This window comes from Oncorhynchus clarkii, chromosome 6 (genome assembly GCF_045791955.1).
Source record: "Oncorhynchus clarkii lewisi isolate Uvic-CL-2024 chromosome 6, UVic_Ocla_1.0, whole genome shotgun sequence".
Taxonomy (NCBI): Eukaryota; Metazoa; Chordata; class Actinopteri; order Salmoniformes; family Salmonidae; genus Oncorhynchus; species Oncorhynchus clarkii.
In genome coordinates, this window is record NC_092152.1 from 59,526,026 (window position 1) to 59,546,740 (window position 20,715).

The window sequence follows — 20,715 nt, forward strand, 5'->3', positions numbered from 1 at the left end:
AATAGCTGAGGCAGAAAGCTCCTGGGATAGCTGGTGTTTACTGCCCAAGTAGGCCTCAGTGATTGGTCTCTCCACCCCTGTAGCATTTTATTAAATATCTCCACCATTTTGTACCTTATCTCTACTGGCACAGACGCAAGTAACACACACACACACACACACACACACACACACACACACACACACACACACACACACACACACACACACACACACACACACACACACACTCACATACACTCACATACACTCACACACTAGCATAACCCAGCTGTATCAGCCTAACCCTTGAGCAATGACGAACAACTCACAGTATGGTTTGCAACATAGCTTTGGTAAAGCTGATAACAGAATACAAGAATACAGATGGAGAATAGAGATGGTTGTGGGAATCATATGTTAGATTCTTTTGATTTGATGGACTGATGGCTGAAGCAGTCCCTGTTATCTCTGCTATAACAGCCAAACTACAGGCCGGGAAATGATGTGTGACCGCTCCAATTAACAGCCTTTATTTCATTATGTTGTAGTCTCTCTCTTATCTCCTATTGCCATGGAGATTGTCTGCAGAGATGGGAGACGGCGATAACAAAGTCTTAATTACGTTTCAGGAGGGTTGGGAGATGTTGTGCTCCTCTCTCAGAAGGCAGGGAAGCCAGGCATATCATGAAAGTGAGGTGCTGCTTTGGTCCCAAAAAGAGCACTTAGGTGACTGTCTGAGAGCTAGTCAATTTGAAGAAGGGTTGTTCGGTAATGCAGATATATCCTTGGGTCTGTTTCATTCAGTGTTCTTTTAGTGTGTCCTCCAGTAATTGATCCACTAAGTTTAAATTATTTATGCTGCCTTTGGTTTGTGAATGCTACACGAAAATAGAACCAAGGACACCATCTGACAAATGATTAATACCAACAACAACAAAAGGACTGAAGACTTATTACATCCTCACAGTTACTGTTGAAATTTCTCTTTGGAATTATTGAAATTAATCAATTGCTGTTTTGCTTTACAAACGTATCTACATTTGGCTAGTTTTTCTTTTCAACCCCAGATGATTTATGGGCAGAGGGGTGGGTGGTGAGGGGAGACGTCATGTCATTTCTGGTTGGCTGAGACTCCGATAGCATCTCAGAAGTAAGTGTTTTTGCCTCTGTTAAACTGTTACAATTGGAAAACAAACTCACCAGTCGTCACCTGTCAACAGGTGTTTTAAGTGTGTGTTTTGGGACAGGCCATCACTTGCTACTTGCTGCATTCATTATAAAAGCTGTCGAAAAGGATTGTTGGTGTCTGAGCATTTTTCATTGTAATCTATATGCATCCACTGACACACAGCGATAGATTTAGAGATGAATGCACCATGTGTAGAGATGAATGCACCATGTGTAGAGATGAATGCACCATGTGTAGAGATGAATGCACCATGTGTAGAGATGAATGCACCATGTGTAGAGATGAATGCACCATGTGTAGAGATGAATGCACCATATGTAGAGATGAATGCACCATATGTAGAGATGAATGCACCATGTGTAGAGATGAATGCACCATATGTAGAGATGAATGCACACGGTGCGTGTGTATTTCTCTTTCACGTTAGGAAACTAGTGACCTCTGTGTTATGGCTTTTTCATTTCTTCAAAGACACTTTTATGAAAATCAAATGTTCTCTTCTCTTTCAGCTTTTTGATGGCATTGAATGCGAGTTTCCCATATTTTTCATCTTCATGATGATTGATGGTATGTGATGTTAATATAATAACATGTGATTTTTTATTTTTTTATTTTTTCATTTTCATTTTATTTGTTTTTTACTTTAAATACTTTCTAAACTGCATTTTTGGTTAAGGGCTTGTAAGTAAGCATTTCACTGTAAGGTGTACACCTGTTATATTTGGCGCGTGTGAAATAACATTTGATTTGATTTGAGTATTGGGTTACATAGAAGTTGAATATCTGACACTTTTTTTGATTTCCAGGAGTCTTCAGGGGGAACAACGCCCAAGTCAAAGAATACCAAGACCTGTTAACACCTATCATCTTTCAATCTTTTGATGGTGAGTTTCCTCCTCCGTCAAGGATCTGTGTTCTTATGGAACTACTGTACACATACACACCCACACATAGCCACACACATGCACACACACACACACTCTCAATTACTCTAGCAGTGTTTCCCCTAGGACTTTTTTCAGCAGTGGTGGTAAGGGTGGCGGGGGGGGGGGTGTATTTCTACTAGCGTTAGCCTAATGACATGCTAGCTGTTCGAGCAGGAATATTTATATTGCAAAAAATGACATCCAATTTTTTTTTGCGGCGGTGGCAACAATTCAGCAGTGGTGGGCCGCTGCTGCTAAATTAATATAGGGGAAACACTTATTAGTCCCTCTCACATACACATTCATGCTGGCATCCGTGGGAGTCTTTGAGAAGTGCACATACATTTTGGTTGTGAAGATTACTGTTATTTTCATATTACACTTAATACAATATCCATATTAATCTCCCACATGCTGAGTGCACGAAAGCTGTTCTCATATTTCAAGGAGCTCGTTTTTATATTAGCCTTCACACAAAGCTGTATTTTTCCTCAGTTAAGAAACCACATTAAAAGACTCAGGAGCCAATAGCCTCTGAAGGATGCATGTTGCTTCAGGAATACTTCTCAGTGGTTGCAGACAGAGTTTTCACCTCCTTTTGGCTTTGTGGTGTCTTTGCATTTGTTATGCAGAGAAAATATTGTACTCCCGGTGCGTTCTTTCTTGGAAATTTGACATTTCTTCACGTGTGTCTGCTAAGATACCTTTGAATAGATAACTCCCACTCCTTTCTCCTGAGCAGCAGACACATAAACTGCACTCCTTTCGATGTATCAACCTCCTGGAAATTCCATTAGTGCCTTCTATTCGACATGTTTGTAATCACCCAGCACCGTAAAGTGTATCTATTTCCGTCCTGTGTGTCGTGGATCAGGCCATGCTGTCATCCCGAAGTACTACCGCGTACCTGCCGACTTTGTGGAGGCGGAGCAGAAGAAGCACGGGAGCCAGAAGCGTTTCCCTGCCAACACGGGCCAAGATGGCATGCTGTTCCTGTGGGGCCAGGCCCTCTTCAACATCGCCAGGCTGCTGGGTCAGTCTCTCTGTCTGTCTTCTCTTCACTGACCTCGCCTCACTGTCAAATACCTTCTCTGACCGCTGGCTGGAGAGGTATTCTCTATAGAGCATGCTCGCTGGGGTGTTCACTATACTGTTGTCACGTCAGACTGCAGAGGTTACGGAGTTCAGATGTTCAGTTCAACATATGTGTTTGCTGTATGTTTGTGAAGTTGCTCACAGGTTAATGGGTTCTCATTACAAAGTAAGGACTTTTGTAAGGAAAAGTCATTTTATGGGGTGTATGTCCAGTGTATCAGTAGGAACCTTTAGTGTGCTCTCTGTGTGTTCACCCCTCCATTCTGCCATGTCTCTTTTCCAGTGGATGAGCTGATCAGCCCCCAAGACATCGACCCCATCAAACGCTACGTACCCCGACAGGATCAGAGGAACGTCAGCATGAGATACTCCAATCAGGTTAGACTCCCATTCCCATGTGACCATCCTATGATCAGCCGTGTTTGGCCATCACTACAATCAGAGATACTAGATATAATGACAAGATGCTTGTGTCTCCGCCTTAACAATGGGGTTCGTTGTCCACAGATCAGAATGGCAGACTGTCAAGCTCCCACTTGTTTCTCACTTTGAATTGGTTGATACATCTGGTTATTTGAGTTCTTTAAAAAAATATTAGATGAGGAGTGTTGACGTCAACTGCTTGTATCCAATGGAGAGTGAGTGCTTAGCCTCATGAATATGCATAGACGTCCTCGAATTTCAACAGTGACAACTCACATATAAAGTGTTTTACACGCTCAACAGTTTCCCGTGTATCAAGAATGATCCACCACCCAAAGGACATCCAACCAACTTGACACAACTGTGGGAAGCATTGGAGTTAACATGGGCCAGCATCCCTGTGGAACGCTTTCGACACCTTGTAGAATCCATGGCCTGACGATTTGAGGTTGTTCTGAGAGCAAAAGGGGGAGGGGTGCAACTCAGTATTAGGAAGGTGTTCGTAATGTTTTGTACACTCAGTGTATATCAGTACACTCTTAACATTTCAAAACTTCTATTAGATCAAATAAGCGTCACGTATAATTTTTAACTTCACTAAATTCTACCCTCTCTCATTGCCCCCCATTCAAAAACTCCTCACTTGCTTAATAACTAATGATCTGCTTAATGTGGACAGAGTTTGGGCGGATTAAAGCCTCTCGCTTCGCCTCTTCCTCTCTGCTATAATTCACTTTAGAAACCGTGTAGTTTGCGTCCTGGATGCTGATTGGCTGAAACAGCATTCCAGCCATGTGTAGACAATATAGCAAGGGTATGAATCAAAATAACTTGTTTACTGTTCTAATGATGTTGGCGATCAATTTATAATTTATAAATCAGAACATGACATCCGAATCAATGATATATAGAATGACGCAGACTCATGTATGTATACACGCAGAGGGGGTATAGTAGTCTGCAGTAGTTCCCTTATAGTAGGAGAATTATTTAAGCAAGGTCTGAGGAGGTGTGATATATCAAGGCCAATATACCACGGCTAAGGGCTGTATCCAGGCGTTGCGTCATGCGTAAAGACAGCCCTTAGCCATGGTATATCGGCCATATACCACACCTCCTCAGACCTTGCTTAAATAATTATCCTGCTATAAGGGAACTACTGCAGACTACTATACCCCCTCTGCGTGTATACATGAGTCTGCGTCATTCTATATATCATTGATTCGGATGTCATGTTCGGATTTTCTAGGACAAACTTTGATGTGTTATTCCAAACCTGTGTTGAAATGCTCAAGGCTCAAACGAGAGGTAAAAATCAATGGGAGGGAGAGAGATCAGGAGTCTACATAATTTATCTTCAGTGTACCTTTCCTCCTGCAGGAATCTACAGTCTATCTCACCTCAGTGGAAAAGCAGGTTTGTTGTTTTATTCATGATGCAAATGCTCAGCTAAGCAGCTCACCCTGGAGCGGTTGGCCCGACAGTACCGTCTCAAGCCTTTCTCGGTGGAACGGGGGAGAGGGCACGATGGGAGGGGATTGCGTAATGTACACAAGCGCGTGGAGCGGCTGTCTCGTTGCCTTTACATCACTAACCCTTTGGTCTGTGGGGGCGGTGCCTGCGTGCGTGGGCGCGCTGCACTTTCACATGGAATCTATGGTTGATTTGTGTTCCCATTTCTCTGATCTACTTTGCATCATCATGTCTGCAATGCACTTACAGGCACACTCTACATAAGACCATTCCATGATACATTAGACTGGACCTGCTAAACTGTTCCCGAATGGAAGAGGGCAGTGCAGCTAGATTCTGCTGTGCTGCGAATAGAATAACACACATTAACGCTACATTAGAATGACGAGTGTGGTTACATTTAGATTGGACTGGTCAGCAAGCCCGATGCTATGCATTACATGTGTAATGTGGTAACACATCTAGGTGATGCCCTGAGAACTTCTAGATAATTCACGAGAGAATGGGATTCACATAGTACACGTCTTATTTATGTAACGTTAGTGCTCTACATATTACGAAGAATATAGTGCAATTTTGTATGCTCAGCAGCTCTGAATTGAAACGTCATGAAATTCCCAGAGCCCGTATACTGTGTGTTAAATTGTTATTAAGCAATACAAATAGTACATTATTTTTGGTAGTGTATATATTTTATGCACTTCCCAGAATGTCAGGCCCAGTAAGCATTAGACACAGATCTGTGTGTGTTTGTGTGTGTGTGTGTGTGTGTGTATCTGGGTAGTTTAGTATTTAGAAACCATTAAATCAAATCAAAGTTTATTTGTCACGTGCGCCGAATACAACAGGTGAAATGCTTACTTACAGGCCCTAACCAACAGTGCAATTTTTAAGTAAAAAATAGGTATTAGGTGAACAATAGATAAGTAAATAAATAAATAAAAAACAACAGTAGTGAGGCTATAACAGTACAGTAGTGAGGCTATAACAGTACAGTAGTGAGGCTATAACAGTACAGTAGTGAGGCTATAACAGTACAGTAGTGAGGCTATAACAGTACAGTAGTGAGGCTATAACAGTACAGTAGTGAGGCTATAACAGTACAGTAGTGAGGCTATAACAGTAAAGTAGTGAAGCTATAACAGTACAGTAGCGAGGCTATATACTGTACAGTAGCGAGGCTATATACTGTACAGTAGCGAGGCTATATACTGTACAGTAGCGAGGCTATAACAGTACAGTAGTGAGGCTATAACAGTACAGTAGTGAGGCTATAACAGTACAGTAGTGAGGCTATAACAGTACAGTAGCGAGGCTATATACTGTACAGTAGCGAGGCTATAACAGTACAGTAGCGAGGCTATAACAGTACAGTAGCGAGGCTATAACAGTACAGTAGCGAGGCTATAACAGTACAGTAGCGAGGCTATAACAGTACAGTAGTGAGGCTATAACAGTACAGTAGTGAGGCTATAACAGTACAGTAGCGAGGCTATATACTGTACAGTAGCGAGGCTATAACAGTACAGTAGCGAGGCTATAACAGTACAGTAGCGAGGCTATAACAGTACAGTAGCGAGGCTATATACTGTACAGTAGCGAAGCTATAACAGTACAGTAGTGAGGCTATAACAGTACAGTAGTGAGGCTATAACAGTACAGTAGTGAGGCTATAACAGCACAGTAGCAAGGCTATATACTGTACAGTAGCGAGGCTATATAATGTACAGTAGCGAGGCTATAACAGTACAGTAGTGAGGCTATAACAGTACAGTAGTGAGGCTATAACAGTACAGTAGTGAGGCTTTAACAGTACAGTAGCGAGGCTATATACTGTACAGTAGTGAGGCTATAACAGTACAGTAGCGAGGCTATATACTGTACAGTAGCGAGGCTATATAATGTACAATAGCGAGGCTATAACAGTAGCGAGGCTATAACAGTAGCGAGGCTATAACAGTAGCGAGGCTATATAATGTACAGTAGCGAGGCTATAACAGTAGCGAGGCTATTTACATTCACCGGTTAGTCGGGCTAATTGAGGTAGTATGTACGTGTGTGTAGGTATGGTTAAAGTGACTATGCATATATGATAAGCAGAGAGTAGCAGTAGCGTAAAAGAGGAGAATGTGAAATGAATGCTCCTTGACTGTGGTTTGTTCCACATGAGAAGCGACGCGTTGGCTCGGCTCAGAGGTTGAGTCAGATCAAAGACACCCCAGGGAGTTTCAGGAAACACTCTCCAAATAAACACAGAACAAAAGCCAGAGAGGAGATATCATTAAACCCTATGCCTTAAAATATACACCCACCCACAAACACACACACACCATCAAAGCCCAGCAAACACGTAATACACAATGCACGTAATACACAAGTATACACCAGATTAGCTAATCAGACACACATTTTCACTACCGTAATACTGAGTCAAAGAAGGACACATATGAACACAAATACACGCAAAGACGCATTCAAACACATAATAATTCATTGGAGTTTTATGTAACCTCAAAGGGCTTTACTTTGTGGGGGAACTCGCCTCATCCACCACCAATGAAATGAGCAGATAAATACAAGTCATTTCTCTTTTCTTTCGCTCTCTTTTCTACATGCGTACACATACTCATCACACACACACCTAGTCACAGTATCGGATGCGTTTACTGTACAGTTGCTCTCTGGCAGCTAATTCCGTATAGCTCTAGTCCCCATAACAGAAACAGCTCTCTCTTTAACTGAGTGATTCTGTGAGCCACAGAACAAGGTTAATGGAAAATGTCCAAAGCACAGCGCTGTCACTCAGCCCTGCATCTGTGATAAGGTCTGAAGGTGAGAGGGCTTCAATTGGCCATCACGGTATGAGGCACAAATAAGCCCCTTCAGAGAAAGAGAGGCGCAACATGGTAGGCATTTGAGGTTGTCGATTTTAGTGTCTCTACTAAATGCACAATGAAGTTGGGGAATTAATTTTACAGTCCCGACAGTAACCCAGAATGTCTTTTTCCAACTTTCCAGGCTTTTGAAAGTCAAACTCTAAACCCCTTGCTCATACCTTTCCTGCATTCTGGGTTCCATGCTACAGGTTTGTTTTGTGTCACCATATGAAGGGAAAAGCTTCTCAGATCCATTGTTGAACAAAGGAAAATGTATTCAAATTGTATTTGTCACATGCGCCGAATACAACAGGTGTAGTAGACCTTACTGTGAAATGCTTACTTACAAGCCCTTAACCAACAATGTTTTTATGCAAATAGTCTGGGTAGCCATTTGATTAGCTGTTCAGGAGTCTTATGACTTGGGGGTAAAAGCTGTTTAGAAGCCTCTTAGACCTAGACTTGGGGCTCCGGTACCGCTTGCCATGCGGTAGCAGAGAGAACAGTCTATGACTAGGGTGGCTGGAGTCTTTGACAATTTTTAGGGTCTTCCTCTGACCGCCTGGTATAGTGGTCCTGGATGGCAGGAAGCTTGGCCCCGGTGATGTAATGGGCCGTACGCACTACCCTCTGTAGTGCCTTGCGGTTGGAGGCGAGGCCGAGCAATTGCCATACCACGTAGTAATGCAGCCAGGATGCTCTTGATGATGCAGCTGTAAAGCCTTTTGAGGATCTGAGGACCCATGCCAAATCTTTTCAGTCTCCTGAGGGGGAATAAGTTTTGTCATGCCCTCTTCACGACTGTCTTGGTGTGTTTGGACCATGTTAGTTTGTTGGTGATGTGGACGCCAAGGAACTTAACTCTCAACCTGCTCCGCTACAGCCCCGTCGATGAGAATGGGGCCATGCTCGGTCCTCCTTTTCCTCTAGTACACAATCATGTCCTTTGTCTTGGTCACGTTGAGGGAGAGGTTGTTGTCCTCGCATCACACGGTCAGGTCTCTGACCTCCTCTCTCTATGCTGTCTCATCGTTGTCGATGATCAGGCCTACCACTTGTGTCATCGGCAAATTTAATGAGGGTGTTTGAGTTGTGCCTGGCCGTGCAGTCATGAGTGAACAGGGAGTACAGGAGGGGACTGAGCACGCACCCCTGAGGGGTCCACGTGTTGAGGATCAGCGTGGCGGATGTGTTGCTACCTACCCTTACCACCTGGGGGCAACCCATCAGGAAGTCCAGGATCCAGTTGCAGAGGGAGGTGTTTAGTCCCAGGGTTCTTAGCTTAGTGATGAGCTTTGAGAGCACTATGGTGTTGAACGCTGAGCTGTAGTCAATTAATTCATTCTCACATAGGTGTTCCTTTTGTCCAGGTGGGAAAGGGCAGTGTGGAGTGCAATAGAGATTGCATCATCTGTGGATATGTTGGAGCGGTATGCAAATTGGAGTGGGTCTAGGGTTTCTGGGATAATGGTGTTGATGTGAGCCATGACCAGCCTTTCAAAGCATTTCATGTCTACAGACGTGAGTGCTACTTGTTGTTAGTCATTTAGGCAGGTTACCTTAGTGTTCTTGGGCACAGGGACTACATTTGCATGTTTTAACATAGTAGAACAAACCTTAGAGGGATTTCAATTTGCCATAGATTAGGCTGTTCTGAGGACACCATTTTATATGCATTATCCAGACAATGTTTCTTCCCTGTTTTGATGTGACATACTGAATGGTTGTGAACAGATGGATGTTATTTTTTCCCTTGCATCCAAAGATAAATAATGTTCATTAGCAGGACAGGGCTGCCAAATGGCACGCTGACAGCACAGTAGAGAAGAGCTGGGCTCCCCTCTGACAGCACAGCAGAGCAGAGCTGGGCTCCCCTCTGACAGCACAGTAGGACAGGGCTGGACCCCCCTCTGACAGCACAGTAGAGCAGGGCTGGACCCCCCCTCTGACAGCACAGTAGAGCAGGGCTGGACCCCCCTCTGACAGCACAGTAGAGCAGGGCTGGACCCCCCTCTGACAGCACAGTAGAGCAGGGCTGGACCCCCCTCTGACAGCACAGTAGAGCAGAGCTGGACCCCCCTCTGACAGCACAGTAGAGCAGGGCTGGACCCCCCTCTGACAGCTCAGTACAGCAGGGCTGGGCCCCCCTCTGACAGCACAGTAGAACAAGGTTGGGCTCCCCTCTGACAGCAAGAGCCCAGGAGAGATTGCCGGTGACCTGAACCTGCAGCGAGTAGGCCATCTCTCACTTAACGTGACTTCAAAAGTTGATCACAGCGTCTGCTTTAGCAATTTTACAAGGCCCCGGTCCCAAATCAAAGCAGCATTAATGTCTTTTTATACATTTGGCCCAGTGGTTTTTCCCAGCTCCCTGTCTGGCTTATTGGCCATCATTAAAAAAAAAAATATTTAGCTAGGCGAATCGGTTTGGAACAAATTCTTATTTACAAAGACGGCCTACACCGGCCAAACCCAGACGATGCTGGGACAATTGTGCGCCATCCTATGGGCCGGTTGTGATACGTCTCAAGCACTCGGGAGCCCACTAATGGATAGTGAGCTGTGAGCAGGATAACTTCCAATTTGGCTTTCATTGTCTTTCCAAAGGCAAGCATCTACAAAGTTGACCACCTCCTCGCCAGGCAAACACAGTTTGATCTTTTATCATGGGGTTCCATGCTGCTGAATGTGATTCTCTTTGTGAGTCTCGCTGAATGTGGCCCATCGTGTGCTCTCCCCCTCTCCCAGTGCCCTTTATCAGAAAGGTCTCTATTTGGGTAAAAACAACAGTTGTGTGTCATCATCCCTGTCTGGGCATATCAATTATCTGTCATGATGAGCACTGTGCTGGGGTTAGAGCCAGGTCAGTCACATGTGCCAGAGCAGACCCCGTTTAAATGGCACAGTCATATGGGTCTCCTAACTCGCTCGTGCTGCTGCAGTTGCCATGCCAATGTTACTGCACACCAGGCTCGGTGCATTAAAAACAAACAAGAAAACGGCTTGTGGGTGGCGAGCTGGAAAAGGGAAAAGGGCTTTGACATTATTATGACAATTACTGCCACGTAGGTGACTTGTCAGTCTCGTTTTCCATCCCCATTTTAATAGGACTGTAATCCATAATGGCAAAACGGTACTTGAATGTGGGCTGGCGCTGTCAGCTTAGAGGGCTTTATTGTATTGGGGAGAGACGACGGCATTTTCATGGCAAGTGCATGTTCAGGAGTGTCTGGGCTGGTGTGTCCGCTCCCTGGGTGACGCAGCTGCAGCACCCATACAGAACAGTTCATAGTCTTTGGTAATCGGGTCTGCCTATCTCTCCCAGTCTCCCTAGCAGAATCTCAATGGGAATTACATCAAATACACCAGGTTTGACAAGCCCAGGCTCAAGGAGGCTTTCATAGGGCTCAGCTTAATATAAATTGATTTTATTTTTTTTTGTCATAAGGATTGTGGACTAAACCTAATATATCTGCAGCATGCCCAGAGAGAGAGAGAGAGGGAGAGGGAGAGGGAGAGGGAGAGGGAGAGGGAGAGAGAGAGAGAGAGAGAGAGAGAGAGAGAGAGAGAGAGAGAGAGAGAGAGAGAGAGAGAGAGAGAGAGAGAGAGAGAGAGAGAGAGAGAGAGAGAGAGAGAGAGAGAGAGAGAGAGAGAGAGAGAGAGAGAGAGAGAGAGAGAGAGAGAGAGAGAGAGAGAGAGAGAGGCCGATGCGTATCAAATTCTCAGCAAAGGATCCCTCCATAATTACATGGCAAAGAATCCAATCCCCACCTTTTCAATTTCTGTGATGTGATGGTGTCGGTACCGCCACTGTTGCATTCATATCCCAAACCAAGTTCATTAAGTCAGCCTTTGTCATGCTACCTGGAAATGTTAAATGCAAGGAAATAAAGTGTGCTTTTAAATGCCAACCTTGAGAAAGTACAATCAAAAACGTGGCTCCTGCTTGGCTGTCTGCGCACTTACAATGTGTGGCACGTCACTGCCGATAGCTTATGAGATAGCGTTGTCTTAGTGCCTTGTCAAGCTTATTTTAAACAACCCACCAGTAACACACGTACAGTGATGCAAGTTTAGTATACATGTATGTACATTCAGGTCATAACCCCTTTGATCTAAACGTGCTCGTAAAAATGGCGAGCAACAACAGAGTGCATTTTATTTGGTGTGTCTCTATTGTGTGCACGCTCATGGGAACGTTCATGTGTATGTATAGGATTGTGTCTATGTACACTGAACAAAAAATATTAACACAACATGCAACAATTTCAAAAGATGTCACTGAGTTGCAGGTCATATGAGGAAATCACTCAGTGATGCTGTGAAGGCCCATGGCCAGTCCCTGTCGGGCTGTGCAACCTTGAGCTGGTTAGCTTGGGTCAGTGGACAGAAGGGCTCAGCAGGGTCTAGCACTGAATCACTGAAGACATATTGAGAGGAGGGGGATGGGACTGGGATAGGAGGGATGGGACTGGGATAGGAGGGGTGGGATGGGACGGTGAGGGAAGGGACGGGACTGGGATATGAGGGATGGGACTGGGATATGAGGGATGGGACTGGGATGGGAGGGATGGGACTGGGATATGAGGGATGGGACTGGGATATGAGGGATGGGACTGGGATATGAGGGATGGGACTGGGATATGAGGGATGGGACTGGGATATGAGGGATGGGACTGGGATTTGAGGGATGGGACTTGGATGGGAAGGATGGGACTGGGAGAGGAGGGATGGGAAGAAGAGGGATGGGACTGGGAGGGATTGTTGTCTTCACAAGCTGTGTCAGAAAAGGACAGAAACTGTAGTATAATATATGCCATTTAGCATATGCTTTTATCCAAAGTGACTTAGTCATGCGTGCTTACATTATACGTATGGGAATCAAACCCAATACCCTGGTGTTACAAGCACCGTGCTCTATCAAAGGAGCTACAAAAGATGGAAATACAGGCTACTATGTGTTAAAAACAAAATGTCCCCCCATCGGACTCCTGGCGGTTTCCTACCATATACAATATACATTTTTATGCTTTTTCATACTATGGTATTTAAAGAGATTGAACTGGATCTTAAGCACTTAGAAATGTGTAACATATTTTACGAATTGCAGGACATAACATAAATGGATGGTATTGTACACAGTTTATTGCAAAACATTTTCAGGGACCCATTTTGGCTCGTGAGCGCTACTTTCAAATCTACTGGGTGGAATTATACAAAACCCATGTAACACATGTTTAAGTTCCTGTTTTTGTACATTGGTTTTGCGTCTAAGATATGTGAAATCTCCTAACATTGCAATTACTTCATATATTTTTTTAGATTGACAGTTTTCCTCTGTGAAATGATTCAGTCTTAGTCATAATTTACATAGTGACTATTCTTTTGAAGTAGTGTTTTTTTCAGGCTATTGAACCATGTATTGGGGTACATTCATAGTTCAATTTCTTTGAGGAGATAGGTCTACAACGTCGATACCGATTATTGGAGGACCAGAAAAAGCCGATATCGATTAATCTGACTTTTGTTTTGTTTTTAATCGTATATATTTTTTTTCATGTATTTGTAATAATGACAATTACAACAATACTGAATGAACACTTATTTTAACTTAATATAATACATCAATAAAATCAATTTAGCCTCAAATAAATTATGAAACATGTTCAATTTGGTTTAAATAATGCAAAAACAAAGTGTTGGAGAAGAAAGTAAAAGTGCAATATGTGCCATGTAAGAAAGCTAACGTTTAAGTTCCTTGCTCAGAACATGAGAACATATGAAAGCTGGTGTTTCCTTTTAACATGAGTCTTCAATATTCCCAGGTAAGAAGTTTTAGGTTGTAGATATTATAGGACTATTTCTCTCTATACCATTTGTATTTCATTAACCTTTGACTATTGGATGTCCTTATAGGCACTTTAGTATTGCCCGTGTATAGCTTCCGTCCCTCTCCTCGCCCCTACCTGGGCTCGAACCAGGAACACATTGACAACAGCCATCCTCGAAGCAGCATTACCCATGCAGAGCAAGGGGAATAACTACTCCAAGTCTCGGAGCGAGTGACGTTTGAAACGCTATTAGCGCGCACCCCGCTAACTAGCTAGCCATTTCACATCGGTTACACCAGCCTAATCTCGGGAGTTGATGGGCTTGAAATCATAAACAGCGCAATGCTTGAAGCACAGCAAAGAGCTGCTGGCAAAACCCACGAAAGTGCTGTTTGAATGAATGCTTACGAGCCTGCTGGTGCCTACCACCGCTCAGTCAGACTGCTCTATAAAATCATAGACTTAATTATAACATAATAACACACAGAAATATGAGCCTTTGGTCATTAATATGGTTGAATCCGGAAACTATCATCTCGAAAACAAGACGTTTATTCTTTCAGTGAAATACGGAACCGTTCCATATTTTATCTAACGGGTGGCATCCATAAATCTAAATATTCCTGTTATTGCACAACCTTCAATGTTATGTCATAATTATACCCTGACTCTGCGTGCAATGAACGCAAGAGAAGTGACACAATTTCACCTGATTAACATTGCCTGCTATCCTGGATTTCTTTTAGCTAAATATACAGGTTTAAAAATATATACTTCTGTGTATTGATTTTAAGAAAGGCATTGATGTTTATGGTTAGGTACACATTGGAGCAAGGACAGTCCTTTTTCGCGAATACGCACCGCATCGATTATATGCAACGCAGGACACGCCAGATAAACTAGTAATATCATCAACCATGTGTAGTTAACTGGTGATTATGATTGATTGATTGATTGTTTATTATAAGATAAGTTTAATGCTAGCTAGCAACTTCCCTTGGCTTACTGCATTCGCGTAACAGGCAGGCTCCTCGTAGAGTGCAATGAGAGGCAAGTGGTTAGAGCGTTGGACTAGTTAACTGTAAGGTTGCAAGATTGAATCCCCGAGCTGACAAGGTAAAAATCTGTCGTTCTGCCCCTGAACAACGCAGTTAACCCACCGTTCCTAGGCCGCCATTGAAAATAAGAATGTGTTCTTAAATGACTTGCCTAGTTAAATACAGATTAAATAAAGGCGTAAAGAAAAAAATATTTTAAAAATCGGCCAAATCGGTGTCCAAAAATACCGATTTCCGATTGTTATGAAAACTTGAAATTGGCCCTAATTAATCGGCCATTCCGATTAATCGGCCGACCTCTAATATGTATATTTTAGTTACTTACAATTTGTGAGCAAAGCAGGATTATGCCTCTGAGAACTAAGGTGCTTTCCAGATGCTTGGAAAGTTCCAGTGTGTGAAACGCAATCTGTATGCAGAGGACACGTGTCGGTACCAAGCGTGCAGTGTGAGAAGTCTGAAGGGGCCTTCTCCCTCCATCAGCACCACTGTGTCACATTTCAATGCTTTTAATTTGTGAAAATCTCAAATGAAGCAGAGATTAAACTCATTTATATTTGCAGTCTGGAAGTGGCACTCCTGAATAAGCTTGTTTTGCAATTGGGCTTCTACTAGTTGAGATGCACATTTCTCATGCTGAGACACAAGCTACTGTTGATGCAAATTGCCTACCTAAATTGGAGGAGGTCTACTTGCAGGTGTTTCTTTTTTTTTTCTTCTTCAGGAGCAATTTATTGTACTCATTCTTTTCATCAGCCTGATATGCGAGAGGAGTAGCTAGACAAGTTGTAAAAGAGCGTTTATTCCAATTAGTGCGATATTTCTGACTGATGTTTCTCTCAATGTATTGATGTTATTACTTTAGTAGCAGCATATGGAGAATGTGTCTGACGAAGTAAATATTTCAACTCTCCTTCAGACAGTAGAGCCTTGGGTATATACTGCACTATTAAATAAGACCATCATTACTCTAAAAGAAAACAAATACGGAAAAAAGAAACTCTCCATCTATCTCTTCCTCTGCAAACAATACACGTCTTCCTCTAACCCCAGTCAAAATGTTAAGTGTTTTGTTTGTGTTTATACAGTATGTCTGTTCACACATTTACTGAGCATTGAGGTGGCATTATGAGAGAACGCTTGGTCAGTGTTTCCTGGCTGTAGTGTCCTCAGTGTGTTGTTCCTCCATCTGCTATGGCCCCAGTTACCCCGGGAGCTGGGGGGACCCTGGCCCAGGACCTAGGGCCCAGTGCCAGGTGCCAGCAGGCAGGAACATGAGGCGCTAATTGAAGCTTGACCTGTCTTATCCAGTGTTTTGTTTGTTCCTAAGACATAACGAGATCTCTACAATACCTTTTAAGAAGTTCCAGTACATTCTGCTGTCCTATTGAAGCGTTGCTTTTAACCTAATTACCCGCCAGGGAAGTATAGTGGTGGGCTGGAGAGAGAGAAGATATTTCCTGCATTATTTCAAACCAAATCAAAGTTTGTCACGTGCGCCGAATACAACAGGTACCTTACAGTAACCAATAGTGCAAAAAAAAGGTGTGTGGGGGGGGGGGGGTAAAGAAATAAAACAACAGTAAAAAGACATTTGAAAATAACAGCAGCAAGGCTATATACAGACACTGGTTAGTCAGGCTTATTGAGGTAGTATGTACGGTTAAAGTGACTATGCATATATGATGAACAGAGAGTAGCAGTAGCGTAAAAAGAGGGGTTGGTGGGTGGTGGGACACGGTGCAGATAGCCTGGTTAGCCAATGTGCAGGAGCACTGGCTGGTCGGGCCAATTAAGGTAGTATGTACACGAATGTATAGTTAAAGTGTAGTCCCAGTAACCATTTGGTTACTTGTTTAGGAGTCTTATGGCTTGGGGGTAAAAATTGTTGAGAAGCCTTTTTGTCCTAGACTTGGCATTCCGGTACTGCTTGCCATGCGGTAGTAGAGAGAACAGTCTATGACTGGGGTGGCTGGGATCTTTGACAATTAGGGCCTTCCTTTGACACCGCCTGGTGTAGTCCTGGATGGCAGGCAGCTTTGCCCCAGTGATGTACTGGGCCTTACGCACTACCCTCTGAAGTGCCCTGCGGTCGGAGGCCGAGCAACTGCCGTACCAGGCAGTGATGCAACCGGTCAGGATGCTCTCGATGCTGCAGCTGTAGAACCTTTTGAGGATCTCGGGACCCATGACAAATCTTTCTAGTTTCCTGAGGGGGAATAGGCTTTGTCGTGCCCTCTTCACGACTGTCTTGGTGTTTGGACCATTGTAGTTTATTGTTGATGTGGACACCAAGGAACTTGAAGCTCTCAACCTGCTCCACTACAGCCCCGTCGATGAGAATAGGGGCGTGGTCGGTGCTCCCTTTTCTGTAGTCCACAATCATCTCCTTTGTCTTGGTTACGTTGAGGGATAGGTTGATATTTTGGCAACACCCGGCCAGGTCTCTGACCTCTCTATAGGCTGTCTCATCGTTGTCGGTGATCAGGCCTACCACTGTTGTGTCGTCTGCAACTTAATGATGGCGTTGGAGTCGTGCCTGGCCATGCAGTCGTGGGTGAACAGTGAGTACAGGAGGGGACTGAGCACGCACCCCTGGGGAACTCCAGTGTTGACGATCAGCGTGGCAGATGTGTTGCTACCTACCCAAACCACCTGGGGGCGGCCCGTCAGGAAGTCCAGGATCCAGTTGCAGAGGGAGGTGTTTAGTCCCAGGTTCCTTAGCTTAGTGATGAGCTTTGTGGGTACTATGGTGTGAACGCTGAGCTGTAGTCAATGAATAGCATTCTCGCATAGGTGTTCCTTTTGTCCAGGTGGGAAAGGGCAGTGTGGAGTGCAATAGAGATTGCATCATCTGTGGATCTGTTTGGGCGGTATGCAAATTGGAGTGGGATAATGGTGTTGATGTGAGCCATTACCAGCCTTTCAAAGCACTTCATGGCTACGGACGTGAGTGCTACGGGTCTGTAGTCATTTAGGCAGGTTGCCTTTGTGTTCTTGGGCACAGGGACTATGGTGGTCTGCTTGAAACATGTTGGTATCAATCAGGGACATGTTGAAAATGTCATTGAAGACACCTGCCAGTTGGTCAGCACATGCCCGGGCACACGTCCTGGTAATCCGTCTGGCCCCGCAGCCTTGTGTATGTCGACCTGTTTAAAGGTCTTACTCACGTCGGCTACTGCGAGAGTGATCACACAGTCGTCCGGAACAGCTGATGTTCACGTGCATGCCTTAGTGTTGCTTGACTCAAAGCGAGCACAGAAGTGATTTAGCTCGTTTGGTAGGCTCGTGTCACTGGGCAGCTCGTGGCTGTGCTTCACTTTGTAGTCTGTAAAAGTTTGCAAGCCCTGCCACATCCGATGCGCGTCGGTGTAGTATGATTTAATCTCATCCCTGTATTGACGCTTTTCCTGTTTGATGGTTTGTCGCAGGGCATAGCAGGATTTCTTGTAAGCTTCCGGGTTAGAGTCCCGCACCTTGAAAGCGGCAGCTCTACCCTTTAGCTCAGTGTGAATGTTGCCTGTAATCCATGGCTTCTGGTTGGGGTATGTACGTACATTCACTGTGGGGACGACGTTCTCGATGCACTTATTGATAAAGCCAGTGACTGATGTGGTGTACTCCTCAATGTCATTGGAGGAATCCCGGAACATGTTCCAGTCTGTGATAGCAAAACAGTCCTGTAGTTTAGCGTCTGCTTCATCTAACCACTTTTTTTATAGACCGAGTCACTGGTGCTTCATGCTTTAATTTCTGCTTGTAAGCAGGAATCAGGAGGATAGAGTTGTGGTCGGATTTACCAAATGGAGGGCGAGGGAGAGCTTTGCACGCGTCTCTGTGTGGAGTACAGGTGATCTAGCATTTTTTTCCCTCTGGTTTTTTATTTCCATCTTCATTTCTTTTTTTCTTTCTTTACTTCTTTCTCTCTTCAAATGGTTATTTTGTGTTTTGGAGCAGAATGCTAATGAGATACGATTTCCATTGCCGTGTTTTAGAAGCCGCTGCTCACAATTAATCAGCAGAGATATCTGTGAACCTCTTTTACCCCCCCCCCCCCCCCCCCCCCCCGGATTCCTCTGATTAATGATAACGAGGGTGTTGAGAAAAGCCTGCTCTTTCCGCCCAAACAAAATGGCTTCCAGCCTTCTCTTCTCTGCCTGCGTCAGGCTTCCCGCCGGGTCATCTAAAGGAGCGTTGCCTCTGATGAACAGCCCCCTCCTGTGAATCACAAGATGTTCTATTCTAATGGCTCAGGGATTTTAATCATTTAACTCAAGTGATATGATTCACTCTGTTTACAAATCACTTATCTCTGAATACATCTCCCGGGACTCAGCGGAGCTGAGGCGGAAATGCAATTGCGGCAAATAGAAGAGAAAGTAAGCATGATCATTAGATCAACGTCATTCTATCCTGAAAGATGATTCCTTGAAAGATTCACAGGTGTATGACAGGCAGTTGTATCATATGCAATCCTTTCACCTTATGCCATAGTTGTGAGGTTTATTCATGTAACTTACTTCTGAAGCAGAGGCACTGCTTCTCCGACGCATCTGTGACACTGTTTCATGCACACACCAGTATCTTGTTATTGTTCAGGATACTCCAGTATTCTGCTTTTGAGTTCACGCATATAAACATCATATCCCGTTTACATTAACCCAAAAAAGCTTGTATCCCGGTTATGTTAAACCAGGGTAAGATGCCTGGAATATGCTGATCTTAGACGGGATACTGTGGCATGTAAACATATTATTTTGTTTACTGGTGTTTTTCTCAGTCTACGCAGTGTGATGATGTTTTCATCTGATTATCAAACAAATCACTTCAAAAAGTAGGCCACCTGCGCAGTTCCATTCCCCATGATAATTCTAGCATAATTTATTGACCCCTAATTTATACTGCTTCTGCTTATCATTTCCGACATTTGGTAGGACATTTGTTTGTCAACTATAATTAGATATAGGCAGATTTTCTTCTGTCGTAACTTGTTGCCCTAGAAGAGTAAATAAAGTTGTGCTCACCAGAGTAATGTAGAATGCATGCACTAATCTAGCTAACACCGGTAAAGTTCTCTATTTGGTTTAGGGACCTGGAGAAAATGCAATAACTCAAAACAGTGGAAAGATTGGTCCTGTGCAAAATGGCCATTGTCATCAGTTTAACCCGTTTTAATGAAGTAAATGAAAAGCTGAGAAAACAATGAAACACGTTTCTAATAAGACTTCACTTCATCTTGGGCGCATATTTTACGGTATGTGGTTAAAACAGTCTGCTTGCATAAGTGTCAAAGATAACACAATACGCACCCATTCACATTTTCTCAAGAGATGATGAAAGAAAGAGATCATATTTCTCCACTCCTGTTCCCGAGACACCAGCATTTTACTGCAAGAAATGCATAATTCTGCAGTAGTTATAATGTTACTGTACATGTGAGAGTTTATAGGCCTACAGTCAGTGTCCAGAGTTCAGTTACTATTCCATTTCAACCATACAAACTTCAATTAGGAATATTCTGTTTATTCACAGATACAGGGATACCCGGGAACGGGATATCAAAGGTGCATGTAACACACAGGTTATCCAGAAATATGAGCTACTATCCAGAATACTGTGGTCACTGATACTCCTGATTTAATATGGCCAACCCAACTACTACAAAATCAGTAGTTTATAACCACTCTAAAGATTACCACTGTTCAAACTTCTGTAATGACAGGGTACGGTGAGGTATGTTTCGTGGTTCACCTCTCTCCCTCCTCTCATCACTCTTTTATTCGCTCAAAACACCTTATCTCCTATTCACAGCTTTACTTTACAAGCGGAGCAATTTTCACTGCAATGTATTATACCAGA

The 20,715-nt window shown here is 43.8% G+C and overlaps 1 protein-coding gene across 4 annotated transcripts in view; it reads left to right on the forward strand.

Annotated features, from left to right (window-relative positions):
- The window catches only part of LOC139411359 (phosphorylase b kinase regulatory subunit beta-like), an 81,911-nt gene that overhangs the window by 40,277 nt on the left and 20,919 nt on the right, over positions 1–20,715 (forward strand). For all 4 annotated transcript variants that reach the window (XM_071157629.1, XM_071157630.1, XM_071157631.1 and 1 more), the window contains 4 exons: positions 1,681–1,738; positions 1,978–2,055; positions 2,972–3,130; positions 3,476–3,570. In XM_071157629.1, coding sequence (XP_071013730.1) covers positions 1,681–1,738; positions 1,978–2,055; positions 2,972–3,130; positions 3,476–3,570 — 390 coding nt within the window. The remainder of the gene's footprint in view (positions 1–1,680; positions 1,739–1,977; positions 2,056–2,971; positions 3,131–3,475; positions 3,571–20,715) is intronic.